At 63.0% G+C, this 19395-nt stretch overlaps 3 protein-coding genes across 3 annotated transcripts; all 3 read right to left on the reverse strand.

The window, feature by feature from the left end:
- Positions 1-49: 49 nt before the first annotated feature.
- PIGS (phosphatidylinositol glycan anchor biosynthesis class S) lies at positions 50-4028 on the reverse strand. Its single transcript, XM_053995902.1, has 12 exons — positions 3948-4028; positions 3723-3862; positions 3538-3649; positions 2998-3087; positions 2770-2861; positions 2432-2630; positions 2021-2163; positions 1814-1928; positions 1498-1643; positions 1287-1387; positions 737-947; positions 50-639 (listed from the first exon to the last, which is right to left on the reverse strand). Exons 1-12 carry the CDS (start codon positions 3988-3990, stop codon positions 364-366), a joined length of 1668 nt encoding a protein of 555 aa, XP_053851877.1. The 5' UTR covers positions 3991-4028; the 3' UTR covers positions 50-363.
- Positions 4029-4470: 442 nt separating this feature from the next.
- Positions 4471-8298, reverse strand: ALDOC (aldolase, fructose-bisphosphate C). The gene is made up of 9 exons (XM_053995872.1): positions 8189-8298; positions 7138-7260; positions 6842-7053; positions 6697-6751; positions 6433-6593; positions 5877-5960; positions 5620-5794; positions 5340-5539; positions 4471-4962 (listed from the first exon to the last, which is right to left on the reverse strand). The coding sequence occupies exons 2-9, from the start codon at positions 7247-7249 to the stop codon at positions 4867-4869; spliced, it is 1095 nt and encodes a 364-aa protein (XP_053851847.1). The 5' UTR covers positions 7250-7260; positions 8189-8298; the 3' UTR covers positions 4471-4866.
- A 1891-nt stretch (positions 8299-10189) lies between these two features.
- On the reverse strand, positions 10190-19308 carry SPAG5 (sperm associated antigen 5). Its single transcript, XM_053995913.1, has 23 exons — positions 19087-19308; positions 18794-18889; positions 16332-18571; positions 16056-16248; positions 15417-15503; positions 15179-15307; positions 14773-14895; positions 14440-14532; positions 14176-14310; positions 13959-14052; positions 13782-13875; positions 13614-13695; positions 13060-13193; positions 12600-12765; positions 12271-12448; positions 12087-12158; positions 11838-11961; positions 11450-11561; positions 11168-11248; positions 10940-11083; positions 10716-10790; positions 10449-10529; positions 10190-10367 (listed from the first exon to the last, which is right to left on the reverse strand). Exons 1-23 carry the CDS (start codon positions 19108-19110, stop codon positions 10260-10262), a joined length of 4665 nt encoding a protein of 1554 aa, XP_053851888.1. The 5' UTR covers positions 19111-19308; the 3' UTR covers positions 10190-10259.
- Between the last annotated feature and the right edge of the window lie 87 nt (positions 19309-19395).

Below are 19395 nucleotides of genomic sequence, written 5' to 3' on the forward strand. Positions count from 1 at the left end.
AAGGCAGGGCAATAGGTACCCCCAGAAGGCTAAAGGAGGTTCACACAGCCCCACATCAGCCCCCCACAGAACAGGGGCTTCTTTATTTACACAGCAGCTTCTTCTGATTGCAGCACCAGGCTGGGAGTGTACAAAGGCAGCACCCTCCCTCCCCGCTCCGCCTCTGTGGGTGCAGGAGGGCTCAGCACCCAAAGTGAGACCCCTTCCCACCTCCCAAAGCAGCCTCTCTTCCCACTCCTGCATCCTGGCCCTGGCACACCCAAGCCAAGCAGCCAAGCCTGGACCCCGGGGTGCCCTTCTGGGCCATGAGTCTGTGACAACACCCCACAAGGTGGGGACAGCCCCAAGCCAGGGCACCATTGCTCAGTCCATCTTGGTGGGCTCCTTCTTACGCAGCCTGGTCTCCCGGACAATCTTGGCCAGGGATAGGAGAATTGGAACAGCCATGGGCAGGAAGAGCGGGATGTAGATGGCAAATTTCTGGTCATCAGGGAAGTAGAGGAGATGGAGGAGAGATGGGTCAAAGAAGGCCCTCTCTGAGGAGGTGACAGCCTCCTTGCTGGCCTGGAAAGCTGCGAGTAGGTGGCCCAGGGACAGCTCGGTCACAGCGCTCTGGACCGAGGCCACTGCCCTGTACACCTGTGTGGGCACAACACCAAGGGTCAGTCCCTGGCCAGGGAAGGCAACAGGGACACTCAGCTCCCTCTGCTCCCCCCTCAGGGTGCCCCAGCCCTACCTCAGAGGCAACATCATCCTTGATGACGATGTTCCCGATCTTGTCCAGGAGCTGGGCCAGCGAGGTCAGGGTGGTGGACACGGTGGCAATGTTCTCCACGGTGTGGGCCCACAGCAGGTGGTCCAGCTCCCAGTCAGCCAGCCCCTCATTCCCTGGGCTTTCCAGCAGGAACTCAGGGGGCACCTCTTCCCAAGACAGCCCAAAGAGTAACCTGGGAGTAGAAGGGATGATCCCAGCCCACATCAGAAGCCTTCATTCCCATGAGCTCCCTGCTCTTCTTCCCTGTTGTGTTTCGTCCCAGTCCTGCTTAATTGTCTCCTGGAAGTGTGGCATGATAAGCCAAGCCTCCTACTTGGGGAGATGAGAGATGTGCCAGCACCCCTGGCCACAGAGCAGTGATGGCTAGTAGGCAGTACCTCAAAGGCCACAAAGAGCCACCCTCAGCCTCCCAGAGCCCACGGAGAGAGGAATGAACAAGCTGTTTGGGTATAGCCTGTTCTGACCCCACTGATTTCCACAGAGGCCTGGGGAGGGAAGAGCACATCCTCACCGGAGCTGGGCCAGGAAAACCTCCATCACTCGTGCCATGTCCACATCCACATGCAGAGGGAGGGAGGCTTGGGGGGAAGCAGGGCCTTCAACGTTGTAAACCTGCAGGAACCCATGTTAATGAGGCATAGCCAGGGCCTCAGGGCCAACAGATGGGAATGGGGAGCCACCACCTTGTCCCAGCACTGCCAGCACCCCCATGGTTCCCATACCATGATGCCACCCCAGCGAGGGCTGTGGAAGGCGTTGGTGCTCACTGGGGCTCCGTCCTTGTCCTGGATGTACAGAGGGGAGTGGGAGCGCTCTGGCACATAGAGCAGGAAGTTCAGCACGGGATAGAGTGAGGCAGCACTGGAGCCTACAGTGGGACAGAGCCACAGAACTCTTGTGGCTGGCAGGGACAGCAAGAGCAGCCCACAGCCCAGATCCTCCTTCACAGCCACCCCAGCAGCTCTCACATGGGCTGGGGGGAAAAGGAGCCACAGTCCCATGAGACAGATCCCAGTGGGCCACGAGCACAGTGCTCACCCAGCCGTGCCTCCACGGGGTTGATGACATGTGGGAGGCTGTGAGCACTCAGGAGGAAGCTGGAGGACTCCTTGTCATAGCGTGGTGTCACTCCTAGGACAGCGTAGTACAGGATCTGCAGGCACACAAGGGACACGTTGCTGGCAGAGAAAAGCATCCCAGAGAGGTCAGGGCTGGGCTTTCCCTGCCATCTCTCCCAGCCCTCACCTGTGAATCCACAGAAAAGTTGGCCACCAAGCTCAGTTTGTCCAGGACAGGCTTCACGAAGCGGTTCACAGCCCCCTCGATGTCCCAGTCCACGGTGTGGGACTTGGGGTCAGGGTTCAGCAGGCTGAAGGTGATCTCATACCCTGCAAGGACCTGCAGCCTGTGAGCCACCGAGGCTGTGACAGAGCTCCCAAGAGCAGCAGGGCCTGTGCTCTCCTCCCTGGCCCACCCCAGTGTGAGGTGACACCAACAGAGCAATCACAGCCCAACCCTGGCCCAGAACAACGGCCAAGGGATCTGTTAGCCCAGGAGACATCCAGGGGTGCCACAAGCAGAGCAGGAATGGCACTTCCCCAGGAGCAGGCGGCTTTCCCGAGGCCAGGGAACAAGGGATGGAGAGCACACCCATACCCAGGCTGGATTTCAGGTTCCGCCGCGCGTCAGGGCTGAGCTGACCGTCGGGCACGCGCTCCGAGAGGGCGGCGGCGATGGAGCTGGCCGTGAAGGACATCACCTGTGCCACCTCCCGCAGCCGGGCCTGCAGGGCAGCCAGGCTCCCCCCAGCCCTCACCAGGGCGCTGCGGTGCTTCCCCACGTACACATCGATGCCCTGGGGATGGCACGGGGTGAGGGCTGGGAGCAGCGCCCTGAGAACAGCACAGTGCCACCTGTGACAGCCACCTGTGACACGTGCCACCTCCCAGGGGTGAAGCCCGCAAAGGCTGGCTCCACAGGGTGCTGCTCCCTACCTGAGGCAGGAGAGAGGAGGTTTCAGGGACCACATACATGGTCAGAGAGCCCAAGGTGGTGTCCTGCAGCGGGTACAGAGCAGCATCAGCCTCTGGGGAAGATGGAAGCACTGGCAGGGTTGGGAATTTCACTCCAATCCCTGTCTCACTCTGACACAAAGCAAAGCGTGTTCCTTGCTCTGCCAGCCTCAGAAAAAGGAGCTCCCCAGCAATTCCCCACTCCAATACCTCGTGCAGTCGCTGCAGCCAGTGCTGCCTCCTCCTGAGCCGTGGTGCTGCGATAGCGCATCTCATAGCGGGACGTGACGCTGGTTCTCACTGTGGGGCAGAAAACCTGAGTGAATCTGCTGATCCCAGGCCCCTCAGAGGAGCCTGGTGCTCAGAGGGACAAGGGACAACCCCAGGGGGCCACACGGCACGAGGTCCTTTGGGTGCCAGTGGGATGAACCGCTATGGGATGCAGCATCACTGGTTCGTACTGGTAGTGAGACAGCCCCACACCAGCCAGACTCATCCCACCCTCCGAGGCCTCCATCGTCCCCATCCCCAGGAGATGGAGCTGGTCCCTTCCCTGCAGCACCCTGGGACCTCACTGTCCCAGCCCCTGCTCCCGGCACTGCCAGCTCAGGGCAGGGTGATGCTGGTGAATGGGGCTCGGGGTCCCGGGAGCTGCCGGGGACTGAAGCCACGGGCAGGGACCCCCACGAAAGGACGAGGTCACCCGTGAGGAACAGACAGGGCAGGGACAGACAAGGGGGAGTCTCTCACGGTTCACGGAAATCTCCATCTCCTGCACGTCCCTGAAGGGCAGCGGCCTCGGCAGGTCCCCGGGCACCGATCCCGGGCCGAACACCACGGCCATGGGCACCACCAGCTGAACCTGCACAGGGACAGCGTCAGCCCGGGCTCCCGAGCCCCCAGAGCCGCCACCCCCGGGCCCGCCCGGCGCTCACCGGCTGCTGGCCGAGCCCATCGATGTCCGCGTAGGGCAGGGCAGCGCGGTAGGTCTCGGTCGTTTTCCACCACAGCGGCAGTCCCAGCACCACGGCGATGGTGGCGAAGGACAGGGCGGCGCGCCGGCCCCGCGCCCGCTCTGCAGAGACAGCGCTCAGCACCAGCCCGGCTCCTCGGGGACCGGGGGACAGCGAACAAACACCGAGCACCGCGCCCACCAGTACCTGCCTCATCCGCCGCCATCGCCGCCGCCGCCGCCGCCACCATCTTCACTTCCTGGCCCAGCCGAGGGGGCGTGCCCTGCGCCAGCCCTGCCAATCAGAGCTCAGAATACCTAAAGCACCCAATGGGCGCGGCGTGCGCCGCGCGGCGGCACAGACGGGCGGGCAGCGGAACCAATCAGGGCACGTATCAGCCGTGAGGCGGCGAGCTTTGCCCCCTACGAGTGCCGCGCAGGGACATGTGGCGGCGCCTCCCGTGGGCACCGGGGCAGCGCCGAGTACCGGGACCGGGAGGACAGGAGCTCCTCACCCGCCCCATCGCGCTTAAAGGGAGCCCACCCACCCCCTGCCAAGCTCACGGAGCCTCACGATGTGTGTGCGCGGGCTGAGACCCAGCACAGCTCATTGCGTAAGTGAGCACAACACGCTGCCGGTGATGCCCGGAGCGGGCGAAGGGACGCGGCGAGAGGGGGGGGGGGACAAGAGCTCCGGAGTGCCCCGCGGCGAGGAAAGAGGCGGCACAGCGCTGTCTCTACCATTTATTCGTTGTTAGGCTATTTGGTACACGGGGTGCACACGGCGAACACGACACAGGCGCCCCAAGGGCGGCAGCGACCAGGACTGCAAAGCTACGGCAGGGCAGGGGCACCCCCAGGCCTCCCCTCCTGCCCCCCACGCGGCCTGCCCTCCTCCCCTCACGGCCCGGCCGGAGCCCCCGGCCAAAGGGGCACCCGGGTGGCCCCCCCCCAGGGCCCGGCTGAGCCGGACCCCTCATTCCATCTGCGGACATCCCGCGGGGCGCTCCCCCCTTCCCCTCCCCGCGTGGCGGCTCCCCTGGGTGCCTGGGGTGGAAGCGGGGTGTGAGCGGTGGCGGGCAGGGGCCGGGGCGGGGGCCGGGGCCGGTGGGGTGCCCGGCCGGGGCTCAGTACGCGTGGTTGGCCACGTAGAGGGACTGCCCGGCGGCCCCCGAGTTGTCCCCGCTGCCCTCGTACTTGCCCAGCGCTGCCAGCCCGTTCACCTGTGGAGGAAGGGAAGGTCAGTGGTCACGATGGGGTGTCACTCAAAGTCCCCAAGTCAGTGGGAACACACCCTTCAGGGTCCCCCAGCTCATGGGGACACCTGGGGGGGCAGAGCCCAGGGATGTGGCCCTTGGCACCCCTCATTCCCCTATGGGACGCAGCTCTCAATGTCCCCCCCACACAGACAGAACTGTGTCTCTTCCATGGGAACCACGGTCCTTGCATCCCTTGTCCTACGGGACACAGCCCTTGGTGTTTTCTCCCAGCGTGTGGGACACAGTCCTCAGCCACGCCTCCTCCCATGGGCACAGAGTCCATGGTGTCCCCACCAGCCCAGCCCTTGGCACTCCCCTCCCAGGAGGGCCACCCCCATCACCTCTGCACGCTTCACAAACTCCTCGGTGGCAGCATCAGCGTTGTCCTTCTGCCCACGCCAGGCGCTGAGCGCCGACGCCTGCAGCGCCCGCCCGTAGGAGAAGGTGAGGGCCCATGGCCGCACCAGCGGGCACGTGTTGATGGCATTGAGGTTGATGGAAGCCTCCTCCTCACTCTGACCGCCAGACAGGAAGGTCACACCTGTGGAGAGCAGGGTTATGGCACAGGAGGGGACACAGGGTATCGCTCTCCTGGTCTCTGCCACATGCCACGGCTGGTACCTGGCACGGCTGGGGGCACGGTGCGGCGCAGAGCGGTGACGGTGGCCATGGCGATCTCCTCCGGGCTGTACTTGGTGGGGCAGGAGTGCCCAGGGGTCACCATGTTGGGCTTCAGCAGGGTCCCCTCCAGGTAGATGTGGTGGTCACTCAGTGCCTTGTAGACAGCTGCCAGCACCTGGGGAGGACAGGCAGCATGGAGTCCCCTGGCATGGCATGGCACAGCACGGTGCCCACCCCGCTGCCACCCCACCACTCACCTTCTCCGTCACGTACTGGCACCGCTTGAGATCATGGTCACCATCAGGCAGGATCTCCGGCTCCACGATGGGCACGATGCCGTTCTGCAAACAGCACAACAGCAGTTGCCATCACAGTGATGTCCCTGGGCACCCCTCAGCCCCATGGCTACGTGGGACAATGCTCAGCCTCGAGGCTCAAGGCCCTCCTTGGTGGTGATGCCCAGCCCCATGGGGGGATGCCCAAGCTGGGAGGGTCAGTTCTGGGCCCTACAGGGTAATGTTCATGTTTGTGAGGTGCACATAGCAACGCCTGGCCCCGTGGATTGACGCCTGACCCTATGAGTGATGCCCGTGCCACGGGGCAATGCCCCATGTCCACCCACGTGAGGTGTTACCCAACACGGGTTATGTCCAGCCACTGGGGATGATCCCCAGGGATCATCAGCACTGCACAGGCGCAGTGCTGAGCCTCACAGATGTGTGCCCACCTCCATGGGGGAATACCTGCCCACACAAGTCAATACCCATCCTACAGGTCACTGCCCACCCTGTGGGGATGGCAGCAGGTACGTACCTGCTGGCAGATGCTGGCGTAGCGGGCCAGCACGTTGGCGTTCTCCATGATGGCAAGCGAGGAGGGAGTGTGCTCGCTGATCTTCAGCACGCAGCGCCACTTGGCAAAGTCTGCCCCATCCTTCTTGTACTGGGCACAGCGCTCCCACAGCCCATCCAGACCTGTGGGGCAGCACGTCAGCCCCACAGCCACAAATCCCATGGCCCCAAACCCTCCAGCCCCAAAGCCCCTGGCTCCAAACCCCACAGCCCCTGCTACGCCTACCCTGCGTGGTGGTCTCGCCATCAGTCCCGGCCAGAGGCACAACACCCTTGTCCACCTGTGGAATGAGAGGAAGGCGTCGCTGAGCCTCACCAGCACCCCCAAGCACCCTCAGCAGCCCTCAAACCCACCAGGACACCCCCCACACCTTGATGCCCACAACGATGCCCTTGTCCTTGATCATCTGGACGAAGGGGGTGCCATCATCAGCCTTCTGGTACATGGTCTCGTGGAAGAAGATGACGCCCCCGATGCACTTCTTCACCCGGCTGTCGGCGCTGAAGAGAATCTGGCGGTACAGCCGGCGATTCTCCTCCGTGTTTTCCACCCCAATCTGGTTGAGGCGCTTGGCCATGCTCCCTGCAGGCACCCAGCACCCTCGTCAGCCTCCATCCGGCGTAGGGAAAAGGGGTGGCGGGACAGATTTCCCCCCCCCACACTGACCTACGGACTCATCGGCCGCCAGGATGCCCTTCCCCGGGGCCACGATCCGCTGCGCGATGTCCGACAGCTCCTTCTTCTGCTCTGCCGTCAGCGCGGGGTGTTGGTGCGTCATGGTGGCGGTGGCTGCGAGCGGACGGGGACTGAGTCACGCACCAGCGGGGCGACACCCCGAAACCACACATAGCCCCTTCCCCGGGGAGCGGGGACCCCCACGGGGCTGGCAGCCCGGCCCCACCAGCCAGGGCACGTTGTATAAGCCTCGTGGCAGGGATCGTGGAGGATGCCGGGCAGCTCCCAGCCATCTTGCTGCCTGCCAGCCCGCCCCCAGCCCAGCCATCTTGAGGGAGCGCAGCTCCGCGGGGACCCGCGCAGGACACGAGGGGACCGGGATGGGGGTACCCTGGGGATGGGAATACCCCGTGAGGAATGGAAACAGCCCGGGGATGGGGGTGCGGGGGTGTGGAAATACTCCGGGAAAAGGGGAAAGAGAAAGCCCAGGAAGGCACTACCTGAGTCTGGAGTTACCCGGACATTGGGGTACCCCGGAGACGGAGATACGCCATAGTCGGGAATAATCCGCGGGGAGGTTACGCGGGCGATGACGATAACATGGGGTTGGGAATACAGGGGGGACGGAAATAGCCCGGGAATGGGGGACGGAGCCGCCCCAGGGCGGCACAACCCGGGGATGGAGGTACCCAAAGTTTGGGGTACTCCAAGAAATGATGATACCCCGGGGCTGGCGCCGTCGCGGGGCCGGTGATGCCCCCCAGGAGCCGGGGCGCTCGATCCCCCGGCCGGCACCGTAGAAACTCGAGCTCCACCAGCGCAGGAGGAGTATCCTGGGTACCCTCAAATCCCCAGTACCCCCATGCCCGGGGGGTCTCTCTGCCCTGGAGCCCCCCAGCGCGGAACGACCCCCGGGATGCCGCACGGAGACACCCGGGAGGCTCGGCGGGGCTGCCGCCTCCTGCCGCCGGGACCCCCCGGCTGTCCCCCCAGCAGCTCCTCCCGGCCCCCCGGCTCTCCCCGACCCCCGGCTCCCCCGTACCGTGTAGGGCGGCGGAGGCGACGAGTACGGACTGCGGGCTGTGCGCTCTGGCCCCGCGGTAAATGTGGCTGCGGTGCCGCAGAGCTACGTGACCGGCGGGGCGGCACCGGGCAGGACCGGCCCCATGCCCCGCCCCGGCCCGCCCCCGCCACCGCCCGCGCCCCCCGCCGCCTACGGCCCCCCCCTCCGGCGGGGTCGTGCCCCCCGCTGGCGACAACCCCCGCGCTCCTGGCGACCCTAAGGTGACAATCCTAGGCTGGGGAGCCCACTGTATCACCCCTTTGCAATGTTTTTCTGGTGATGGGGACCCCTCTGTGCCCCCCCTGCCACCGCCCAGGGACACAGCTGAGTCACCCCCTGTCATTAGAAGGCCCTCTCATGCCAAGCACTCCACTGTGCCATCTCCAGTTGCTGCTGGAGACCCCTCTGTCCCACCACCCCTGCTTGGTTATGGGCAGGGACCTCTGACACCGCCCTGCTGTACCCCCCTATTGCTACTGCCAACTAAAGACAGCGACCCCTCTGTGTCACCCCCAGGCTGTGCCCTGCTATTTCCACTATTATCTAAAAACAGACTTCCCCTTCATCACTTCTGGGCCAGGGACCCCCTTGTCCCACCCCCAGGCTGGGGACACTGTTACTGTGCAGGATACCCCGTCTGGGTCACCTCTGTGTCCAGGAGCCAGCAGCACTGAGCCCCAGACCCTCTAGGACAGAGTGGGGACACTCACAGGAGACCAACCCCCCCTAAGAAACCACCCGCAGCCGGCACAGGGACAATACCAGTGTCCCCACTCGCCCCACGGGGACGGCTGCCAGGGCCCCGCTGTGCTGAATCCCGCCGTAAAAGGAGGCTCAGCCGCCCTGCGTGGCCCTAATCCAGGGAAGGGAACACATTTCCCTGCATCCCAGAGCCGGGGCCCCCCCACTCCACCGCCGGCCTTGCACCTTGGGAGGCTGTACCCGACCCCGCGGGGTCACAGGGCAGGGAGGAAGGCAGTGCAAGGGAGCAGAGAGCACTGCTTCCCCACGAGCCACCCACGCACCCAGGACATGGAGGCACGGCCCCAAACATTTCCCGGGTAGATAAATCGGTGCCAGCGCCTCACGTGTCACGGCACCCGCCCCACGCAGAGCGGCAGGGCTGTGGCAGAGGGCAGGGGAAGGTGATTTCCATCCCCCTTGGGCAGGAGAAAGAGGCCATTAAAAACCAGAGCACTTGTTGAAATCCTGCTATTTTGGGCCATCGCAGGGGAGGGAAGGTACTGCGTGGTCCCCGTGGCGGTGGGGAGCATCCTTGGGGTCAGGAACACCGGGAGAGGGATCCCGCAGGAGCTGGCCCAGCAGGGAAGAAGGGAGGTGAGGTTGGAGCTGTGCTGGGAGCTGGGGAACCCCTAAGGGAGCCCCAGCCGCCCTCCATGCAGCAGCGGTGACCAAGGGGGGTTGGGAGCAGGAGCTGGCAGAGCTCCCGGCGCTGGCTGAGCCATGGGATGCTGCGTGCTGGAGCCAGGCTGGGAGGGGGAAACATCCCCGTGCAACAGGCGTGTGCCCACGGCCCCGTGATGAGGGTGCAGGATCCAACCTCTGGAACCATCCCTGTGATAAGATGAGGAATCCAGCCTTTGGAACAAGTCCCACACAACAGGCTCGTGCCCGCAGCCTCGGGATGGGGTGCAGGGTCCAGACAAGCCCCTGCAGAGCAGGGCACAGAGGGAATCTAGGGCAGGAGGAGGAGCAGGGAGCAGGGGAGGGAAGCTGGCTCAGCCCGGGCACTCTGGCTGCTGCCGGGGCCACAGGGTGGGAGCCTGGGGAATGCAGTCCCTTATTGAGAGCAAGCAGTGTCAGAGAGGGGGGGACGTGTCTCCTGCCAAGGAGAGGCCCTGGGGTGGCAGGGAGCTGTGCCCACGGGCCCGTGACGGAACAGGAGCAACCAGCACAGGCTGGACAAGTTGTCCCCACCCATAGCATCAGGAGCTTCCTGAATGCACGCAGCAGGCAGGGTATAAGCCAACACAACTTTATTGAATAAATAATTACAACATTAACAACAGGAAAGGTTTCAGGCTACAGGCTACAGCAGCTCAGCAACTTCCTTGCTGGCTGGCTTCAGGCCCAGGCAGTGCATCAGGCTCTGGAGCTCCTGGCAACCCAGAGCCACCTCAGGGACAGCAGACAGGACCTGGGGACAGCAGCAGCAGTAGTGTTTGAGTTGGTGACCTCCTAGTCACAGCAAGGGTGAGAAATAAACTGTAAATCTCACCTCTTTTATCTTCTCCTGCATCTCCTCGTGAGTCCTCACCATTTTCTGGGTATGATGGAGCTCCATCTCCAGCCCTCGGACCTGTGGTGGTGGGAGATGCCCGTCAGGACTCTGCTCCAAACTTGGGCAGGGACCAGCCCAGAAGGGAGAGGGGACCCCTGCCCATGTCAGGAGGGTTGGAACTAGGTGACCTTTGTGGTCCCTTCCAACCCAAACCATTCTGATTCTTTGACTGGAGCCAGGGCAGCCCCTTGAGGGTCCCCATACCTGCTCCAGGTACTTGTTGGTGAGCCGCTTGTTCTCAGCGTCTTTTTCCACGAACAGCAGCCGCAGTTTATCCACCTGCAAAAGGAGCAAGCTCTGCTGAGATCCCTGTGGGGGAAAGCTCTGAAGTGGGGGACAGGGTGTGAGGAGCAAGGTCTGAAGAGGTCTCCTTGTCCATGGTGGGGTGACATGAGGAGCCCTCAAGCCCTGCAGCTCCCCGGCCTCACCTCCCGCCGCAGCATGACCCGCTCCTGGAGTTTGGCAGTGTCCACCTGGTGCTCCTTGCCCCTCACCTCCTCCCACAGCACCTTGGCCTCTGTCTCTGCGCGCTGGAGCAAGCGCTGCAGCTCAGAGACTTCTGTCTTCAGCCTCTGCAGGGGAAAAAGGGATGCTGGGAGGGGTCCTGTGCCCGACAGCCTCCCGAGGTGCTGCCCACCCATGCCCCCATCACACACCGTGACTTCCCCACTCTTGTCGATGAGTTGCATCATCTTCTCTTCCTGCTGTTTCACCACGTCCTGCAGCTCCTTCTCATTCTGACAGGGAGGAAGAAGTGGGGTCAGGCAGTGCCTAGCCCTGGCCACCCTCAGCACCCAGAGCGGGTTTTCTCATGTTGGAAGAGGTCAGACAAGCCAGGAATACCCATGGGGCATCACCAGATTTCTTCATGTCCTAGATCAGTGCCCGTCCCAGTTTGGCTCTGCCTTGGGGTGAGCGCTGGCCCACTTCTGGCTTACCTCAACCTTGGTCCTCAGTGCCTTGTTCAGCTTGGCAATGGTGGCAGCTTGGGCATCCACCTTCTCCTGGCTCTCAGCTGTCATTGTCTCCAGGCAGCGCTGCAGGTCAGAGCTGGGAGAGGACAGGGGTGGTGAGTGGGTCGGGACCACAGCCAAGCACAGTACCAGGTACCAAGCCCCCTCCTGGGCATGCCCCTGGGCCCATGGTGAGAGAAGACATCTGGTCCAGCCCAGCCAGCTGGAAAAAAGCCCATCTAGCCATGACAGGGGAGGTCTAATCCAGGGCAGACCCAGGCAGGCTGCCTGCAGGAAAGGCCATGCCCTTGACATGAGCCTTGACATGAGCAGTGATGCCCCTGCCCTTGACATGAGCCCGCTCTGAACTCACATCTCCATCTGCAGTGCCCTGAACTTGCTCTGCTCCAGTTCCTGGATGCGGGAGCTCAGCATGGCAAGGTTGGAGACCACAGCTCTCAGCTCCTTCACACTCTCCAGCAGAGCGTCCTCGGGATCTGCAGGCAGGAAAGAGCCACATGAGCAACACAGAGGGAACATCAGCCTCAGGGCACACAAAAGAAGCCTCATCCCTCTGCACAAACAGCCCTGCAGCTTCAGAGCAGGGTCCCAGCCCCAATACCTATTGGCTTTGGCACAGACGCATGTTTGTCCTTGGCAATTGTACTCCCACTTCTGGTGGTTTCATTGGCATCTGTGAGAGGAAAGGACAGCAGCTGTGCCCAGCCCTGCACATCCCCCAGCACAGGAGGGAGCAATCCCCATCCTGGGACTCCCCAAAACCCACAGAGGGGGTGCCAGCTCACCTTTCCCTGCCACAGCTTTCAGGACGCTGCCCACGAAGGAGCTGCCAGCACGGTGTGGGATGCGGCACACCGGGGTGTGGAAGGCTGGGGTCCAGGCACGGCGTGGGGTCTGCCAGCCCAGGGTCCGGGGGCCTGGGGTCCAGGCTTTGCTTCTCGATGGAGCATCATCATCATCATCCTTCAGAGGGGAAGGAGAGTACAGCACCAGAGTGCAGCTTGTGACTGTCCCAGCAAGCACAGGATCTCAAAGCCATGCCATGGAGAGCCACAAATGTGTGACCCGCCCCGGGCCATCCTGTCGTCCTTGCCCCCAAGCACAGGGCTCCTACCTGCTCTTCCAGAGCAGCCTTGAGGCAGTCAGCAAGCTCCTGCAACCACATCTTGCTCTCCATAATGTCCATAGAGCACCAAGAAACTTTGTCCCTCTTTGTCTGCAAGCTGAGGAGCTCAGCCTTGGTGCTGTCCAGCTCCTTGCTGAGGGCAGCCTGCTCTTCCCTGTGGGATGGCATCAGCCTCAGCAGGAGCAGCATTTCCCTTCCTCGATGTGGGATGGGGACACGCCTGCCTCTCACCATGAACCAGCAATGGTGCAAATCCCACAGATTTAGGCAGCTTCCCTCAAGATGGAATCTGCTGGCCTTCCCCACAGCCTCTCCTCCCCACCTGGACCACCACGCTTGGCTGGAGCAGCAGTGGCCATGGTCAAAATGTCCCCTCTGACATCCCAGGAAGGGTTTGATTTCCCAAAAAATAGAGGGGTTTAAGTGGAGCTGGTGAGTGGGGTAGTACCGTAAGTGTTGGTGGGACTCCATCAGCTCCTCGTGCTGCAGGACACGCTCCTGCAGCTTGGCCAGCGTGGAGTTCAGTCTGGCCTCCACCTCCACCACCTGTGTGCGGCACACTTGGTTCTCCTGATCCAGGAACTGTAAGGGGGTGGGGGGACACAGTCACAAGCAGCCAAGGAGAGACCCGAGGGGGCTCATTGGGACCCCCCAGCACAGACCCTCCCATGCCTCAGGGTGCTGTTTCTAATCAGGGGCAGCTTTATCCCAGCAGCCCAAACCCTACAAACCAGTTTACTGGAGACATAGGACAGGCTGGGGGACAGCTGTATTTCCCTGCAGGGGAAATTTATCTCCAGGAGCTGCCCAGCCCCCTCCCTGGGAATCCCTGCCGGGCAGGATGAAAAGCTGCGCTACGTGCGGGATGTCAACCGCCCTCACGAGCTCATCCCCCTCCGTAGGAGGGCTAATCCTGCTCCTGGCCATCTGCCAGCCTTCCCAGAGAGGCCATGACGGGGGCCAGCAGCACGTGATGCACGGGCAAGGTCAGGCAGCTCCTACCTCCCTCCACTCATTGGCCTCCTGCAGATCCTGGCACAGCTCCTTGCACTGCTGCTTCAGGGAGTTCCTCTCCTGCGCCAGCCTGAGGGGATGGGATGGGATCAGGGGGTGCTGTGTTTTGGGGGCCAGAGGTGGGATGGGGCTCAGGACATCAGGGCTCAAACCCACTGGGCCATCTCCTCCCACTGCTTCTCGTTCTCCTGCTGCAGCGCATCCCGCTCCTGCTCCATGCTAGTCAGATTTATCCCCATGGAGATCAGCTCTGTGAGGGACAGACTTGTTAGCAAGGGGGGACAGAGGCAGTGGGGATGGGGCAGCTCCAGCCCCCACATCTCCCACTCCTACCTTTGTCCAGGAGTGAGTTGTCCATTGTCAGCTGCTCCAGCTGAGCCTGTGTGTCCTTCAGGGTCACCAAGGTCTGCTCCAGCTGGCAGGATGCCTGTGGAGACACAGTACTTGCTCTGGGGTGCTCTTCCCCATGGGGTATTCTCACACCAAGGGGTGCCCCAAATCACCCTGCACCTCAGACACCTCATAGCACCGAGAGGATGCACCCCTGTACCTCCTCCTTGGCTTGAAGAGCTTCCTCTGCTTGTTTCTTTGTGGCAGCCAGCTCCTCCAGGCAGCTCTGCAGCTTGTCGTGCACACGCTTCAACAGGGCATGGGACTGGGACGCCAGGGCACTCGTCTGCTCCCGCTGGGAAGGGAGACAGCACCAAGCAGAGCTTAGCATGGCACTGCCCTGCTGTATGACCAGGGACAGGTCATGGCAGCCAGGGCACTGGCAGGGCAGCAAGGGGCTGAGCCCCCTCGGGACACCCCTCACCTCCTCATCCATGGCCTTCCTTTCCTTCTGCAGATTTTCAAAGGTGACATCTAAGAATTCCCGAAAAGACTGTGTCTCAGCAGACAGGGATGCCTGTAGGGTAGGAGGAATGAGTCAGCAATTTTGTGGTAGCAAAGCCACATTTAATGGCCATGAAGGGAGGCAAGTACCAGCCCTGAAGCCAAATCTGCAGCAGTTTCCCAGCAGCAGCGCCAGAAAACCTCTGGTGCACCCAAGCCCATCGCAGAGCATCACCCAAGCTCAGGATGTGGCAATGCTCTTCCAGCCCCTGATCCAGTTTGGGGTAGCTGGGGATAGCACCACACTCAGTACCTGCAGGCTCATGGCATGGGCCAGCAGCGTGCTCAGCTCTTGCTGGGAGGCCAGGCTCTGGTCACGGGCACTGATCTGGGCGCTGGCATGGGCACAGAAAGCCTCCAGGAAGAGATATCCCTGCTGAGGAAAGGATGCTGCTCCAGCCACACTAGGGAGCACAAGGGAAACTCCCAGGAGCCATCCCTGCACCAACCTAGGACTCCTGCTCCCACGGGAGCACAGCCCGCACCAAAAATACATCCAGAGAGCTCCATCACACAGCACTCCTTGCCTTCCACATTGGGATTTTCTTCCCCTGGGATGCCAGGGAGAGTCTCATCCCCAGAAATGGGTAGAGATGCAGGATGCCCCACCAAAGGCATGAGAACACTGAGAACACTCGATCCCACAACTGCCCCCTTACCTCGGCTCGTAGGGCTTCATCCACTCGCTGCCTGATGGCATCCCGCTTTTCCAGGCAGCTCTGCACCTTGCTGGGAGCAGTCTCAAGCACAGCCTGGCACTGGGACACCAGGGTCCTTTCCTGCTCCCGCTGTGGGAGGTGACAGCACTGTGAGGCACCAGGTACATCTGCTGTGTGTGCCAACAGATCTCCCAGAACCCAGGAGAAAGGGGAAGCAGAGTGATGTGCAGGACCTCACCTTCTGCACGAGAGCTCCCTGCTCATCCTGCAAGCTCCGAAAAGCAGCACCCGCAAGGCCCTGGAACAGGGGGCTGCTCCAGATGCTCTGGGGAAGGGACAAGGACACTGGTGTTATGGCAGCTGGCACAGGCAGCACCGGGCACATGCGTGTGCCCTGCAAGGCTGAGATCTGGCACACTCATGGCCAGTGACAGCCACCAGGCATCCAGCTCCAGCTGCAGATCCCACTTGTCTCCCCACTGCCATTGCACAGCCTCTGCTTTCCTCCGCAGCTCGAGGTGGAGCTGCCAGTAGATCTCCTCCTCCCAAGGACATCCACCAGAGCAGAGGGCGCTTCACACCCGCCCCGCTCCACCCTGGGGCCAGCAAGAGCTGGCCAGCCATGACACCTCCCCTCCTTCCACCACGTGCACCAGGGATGCTTCCCCCCACGAGGGTTCAAATCCAGCAGACTCAGCAGGTTGATCTGGGCACGATAATGCAGCACCAGGCACGTGATGCCGTGATGCAGCAGCCGCGCTTTACTTCCACTCCACCAACCCAGACGGGGTCACTGTCTTGCCAGCGACACAAGGACACTGTCACAACACCGAGGCTGCAGGGGACAGGGTGGCATCGCCTCAGAGAGGACTCTTACCCCTTCAGGGTGGGTGGTGTCAGTCTGTGTGAACGCGTCCCTCTGCTTGGCCGGCCCCACGCCAGGCCACAGCCGCTGGCTGTTCTGCCAGTCACGTATCTGCAGCGAGAGGGCTTCCATGATGATGAGGGTGCTCTCCAGCCTCCCCTCTAGCTCTGCCCGTGGCAGGGTCTTCAGCTGCTCCCGGGGACAGCTGGGGACAAAGAGAGGGGCTTAGGGCAAGGATAGCCCTCAGGTGCCACAGCCCCATCCAGGGGGGCACGTCCTCATACTTACTGCCAGAGCAGGGAGTCTGTTTCCGCAGCGCTGTCCTTGGCACAGGGGAAGCTTCCACTGGATGTGTTCATGCTCCTCTCCCGCATGTCCTGAGGTGTCATGAAGGTGCTGGTTGCCATGGAGAGCACTGGGGTCATGCTGGTGCCCGTGGCCATAGTGGGCACTGGAGTTATGCTGGTTCCAATGGCTCTGGTGGGCACTGGTGTTGTGTTGGTGCCAGCAACCGCAGTGGGCACTGGGGTCACGCTGGTGCCAGTGACCACAGTGGACACAGGGGTTGTGCTGGTGGCAGCAACCGCAGTGGGCACTGGGGTCACACTGGTGCCAGTGACCATGGTGTGCACTGGGGTCATGCTTGTGCCAGTGACCACAGTGGACACAGGGGTCGTGCTGGTGCCAGTGACTGCAGTGGACACAGGGGTCGTGCTGGTGCCAGTGACCTCAGTGGACACAGGGGTTGTGCTGATGCCTGTGACCGCAGTGGACACAGGGGTCGTGCTGGTGCCAGTGACCTCAGTGGACACAGGGGTTGTGCTGATGCCTGTGACCGCAGTGGACACAGGGGTCGTGCTGGTGCCAGTGACCTCAGTGGACACAGGGGTCGTGCTGGTGCCAGTGACCTCAGTGGACACAGGGGTCGTGCTGGTGCCAGTGACCGCAGTGGACACAGGGGTTGTGCTGGTGCCAGCGACCACAGTTGGCATAGGGGTCGTGCTGGTGCTGGCGACCACAGTGTGCACAGGCGTGACACTGCTGCTGGCATCCTGCTGTGGCTTGCGGAGGGGCAGGCTGTGCCGCAGGGATTCCACCAGGAACGAGGAGTTGAGGGTCTTCTCCAGCCACACCAGTGGTAACGTCCAGGACACAGCACCCAGGGTCGATTCAGGCAAGGTGACAGGGGTGACAGTGGCTTCTGACTCAGCAGGCTCCAACCCACTTGCGTCGATGGGAGGGAGGCCAGGTGGGCTCTGTTCTGGGGGGACAGGGGCAGGGAACTCGGCTCCCTCAGGGGTGCCTTGGCAATGCAGATGATAAGCACTCCCTTTTGCAGATGGGGGGTCAGAGGCCACAGAGCTGCAGGAAAAGTCTGGAGGTGCTGCTCGCCACCTGTGGAAAGGAGTCTTCTGCAGAGTGGAGCTGGTGCCAGGGGGCCCTGGGGTGCAGGAGGCTGTGCTGGCATTGCCAGGGGACCCAGAGCTGCAGGGGGGTAGAACAGTGGTGCCTGGAGAGTTTGGGTTGCAAGACACTGAGCTAATAATGTTGGGGAGCCCTGGAGTGGTGCTGCCAGGGGATTCCAGAGTGCAGGGCCCCAGGACAAGGCTGCACATGGGGCTGCCAGGGGACTCCAAGATGCTGGCCACAGGGATGGAGCTGCACGAGGAAACTGGCACAGTGTTGCCAGGGCACTCTGGGCTGCTGGATCCTAGGATAGAGCTGCACAGGGCATCTGGAATGGTGCTGCTGGAGGGCTCTGGGGTGCTGGGCACAGGGATGGAGCTGCACAGGGAAACTGGCACAGTGTTGTTGGAGGGCTTTGGGGTGCTGGACACTGGGATGGAGCTGCACAGGGAGACTGGAATGATGCTGCTGGGGGGCTCTGGGGTGCTGGGCCCCAGGACTGGACTGCACAGAGGGGCTGGCACGGTGCTGCTAGGCGGTTCTGAGATGCTGGGCACTGGGATGGAGCTGCACACAGAGGCTGGCACAGTGCTGCTGGGGGGCTCCTGAGTGCTGGGCACCGGGATGGAGCTGCACACAGAGGCTGGCACAGTGCTGCTGGGGGGCTCCTGAGTGCTGGGCACCGGGATGGAGCTGCACACAGAGGCTGGCACAGTGCTGCTGGGGGACTCCTGAGTGCTGGGCCCCAGGACTGGACTGCACAGAGGGGCTGGCATGGTGTTGTCAGGGAGCTCTGGTGTGCTGGACACTGGGACAGGACTGCCAGTGGCCTCTGGGCTGGCGCTGCTAGAGGTCTCCAAGGCACCAGGAATAAGGGTGGCATTGCTGGGGGCCTCAGAGTCACCAGGCTTAACGATGGGAGGAGTCCTGAGGTCACGGGTGGAGGTCCTGGGGGACTCCAAAGTGGTGCTGCTGGAGGGCTCCAAGATGCCAGGCACTAGGGTGGTGCTGCTGGGGGGGCCCAGGGTAGCACTTCGTGGGGGTCCTGGGGTGCAAGGCGTCGTGGTGACACTGCTGCAGGGGCCCTGGGCACAGGACACTGAGGTGGTACAGTCATGGTCCTACAGGACATTTTAGGGGGAAACGAGGGTCAGGGCAGCCCTGCCCTTTCCCCCCGCACCCCGCAGCCGTTTGCCCCAGTCTCATTTCCCCAATGCAGGAAAAACGCCCGTTGTCCCATTGCGCCAGCACCATCTACGCCCACAGTATTCCCAGCTCCGGTACACCGCAGCCCTCCCTCCCCGTTACCCGCCCCGTCCCGTTCGTTATCCCCGCACACGGACCTTGAGCCGCAGCCGGCGGAGCAGGGGGGTCAGGCCGGTCCGGTCAGCGTCCGACTGCAGCTGCAGCAGTGGGGTGCGCCGGGGCCGCTTCTGCGCCTGGGGGGAACCGGGGTGGGGGGGGGGTCACCGGCGGCAGCACCGGCAGATCCCCCACCAGCACACACGCACACAGAGATACCGGGAGCGCTGCGGACCGCGCCGCACCCGCCACCCCCTCGGGGACCCTCCCCGGGGCTCTCCCCGCCGCCCCACCGGAACATCCAAACCGAACCCCAGCTGCGGCCTGTACTCACGGCGGGGATCGTGGCGCGCTGCATGGCCCGGCAATGCTCCTGGTTCCGCTCCCGGTCTAGACTACAGCTGCGGTAGCTCTCAGTCTCGGCCCCGCTCCCGGTCTGGGCTTCGGGCCCACCGAGCTGGGCTCGGTCTCGGCCCTGGTTCCCGGTCGGGTCCCGCCGCCACCCGCGCGCCGCCAATTTGAAAACCACGCGCGGCTCTGATTGGCTGCGCCGCGCGCGCGTCACCCCGCGGGGCGGGGCGACCGTTGGGGCGGGGCCACGGTCAGTGATGGGCGGGCGTGTGGGCGTGTCTTCATCCGTTGG

This window comes from Vidua macroura, chromosome 20, assembly GCF_024509145.1.
Source record: "Vidua macroura isolate BioBank_ID:100142 chromosome 20, ASM2450914v1, whole genome shotgun sequence".
Lineage (NCBI taxonomy): Eukaryota > Metazoa > Chordata > Aves > Passeriformes > Viduidae > Vidua > Vidua macroura.

Coding starts and splice junctions, on each gene's coding strand:
- PIGS (XM_053995902.1), bottom strand. CDS start 3,990: ATGGTGGCGGCGGCGGCGGCGGCGATGGCGGCGGATGAGGCAG. Junction 2,862..2,997: donor GGCTGCAGCGACTGCACGAG/GTATTGGAGTGG, acceptor CATCTTCCCCAG/AGGCTGATGCTGCTCTGTAC. Junction 948..1,286: donor GTTTTCCTGGCCCAGCTCCG/GTGAGGATGTGC, acceptor TTCTACTCCCAG/GTTACTCTTTGGGCTGTCTT.
- ALDOC (XM_053995872.1), bottom strand. CDS start 7,249: ATGACGCACCAACACCCCGCGCTGACGGCAGAGCAGAAGAAGGAGCTG. Junction 5,961..6,432: donor ACGCCAGCATCTGCCAGCAG/GTACGTACCTGC, acceptor TGCTGTTTGCAG/AACGGCATCGTGCCCATCGT. Junction 5,795..5,876: donor GCCAGTACGTGACGGAGAAG/GTGAGTGGTGGG, acceptor TGTCCTCCCCAG/GTGCTGGCAGCTGTCTACAA.
- SPAG5 (XM_053995913.1), bottom strand. CDS start 19,110: ATGCAGCGCGCCACGATCCCCGCC. Junction 12,766..13,059: donor GAGTCCCACCAACACTTACG/GTACTACCCCAC, acceptor GCCATCCCACAG/GGAAGAGCAGGCTGCCCTCA. Junction 12,449..12,599: donor AGGCTGCTCTGGAAGAGCAG/GTAGGAGCCCTG, acceptor TCCCCTCTGAAG/GATGATGATGATGATGCTCC.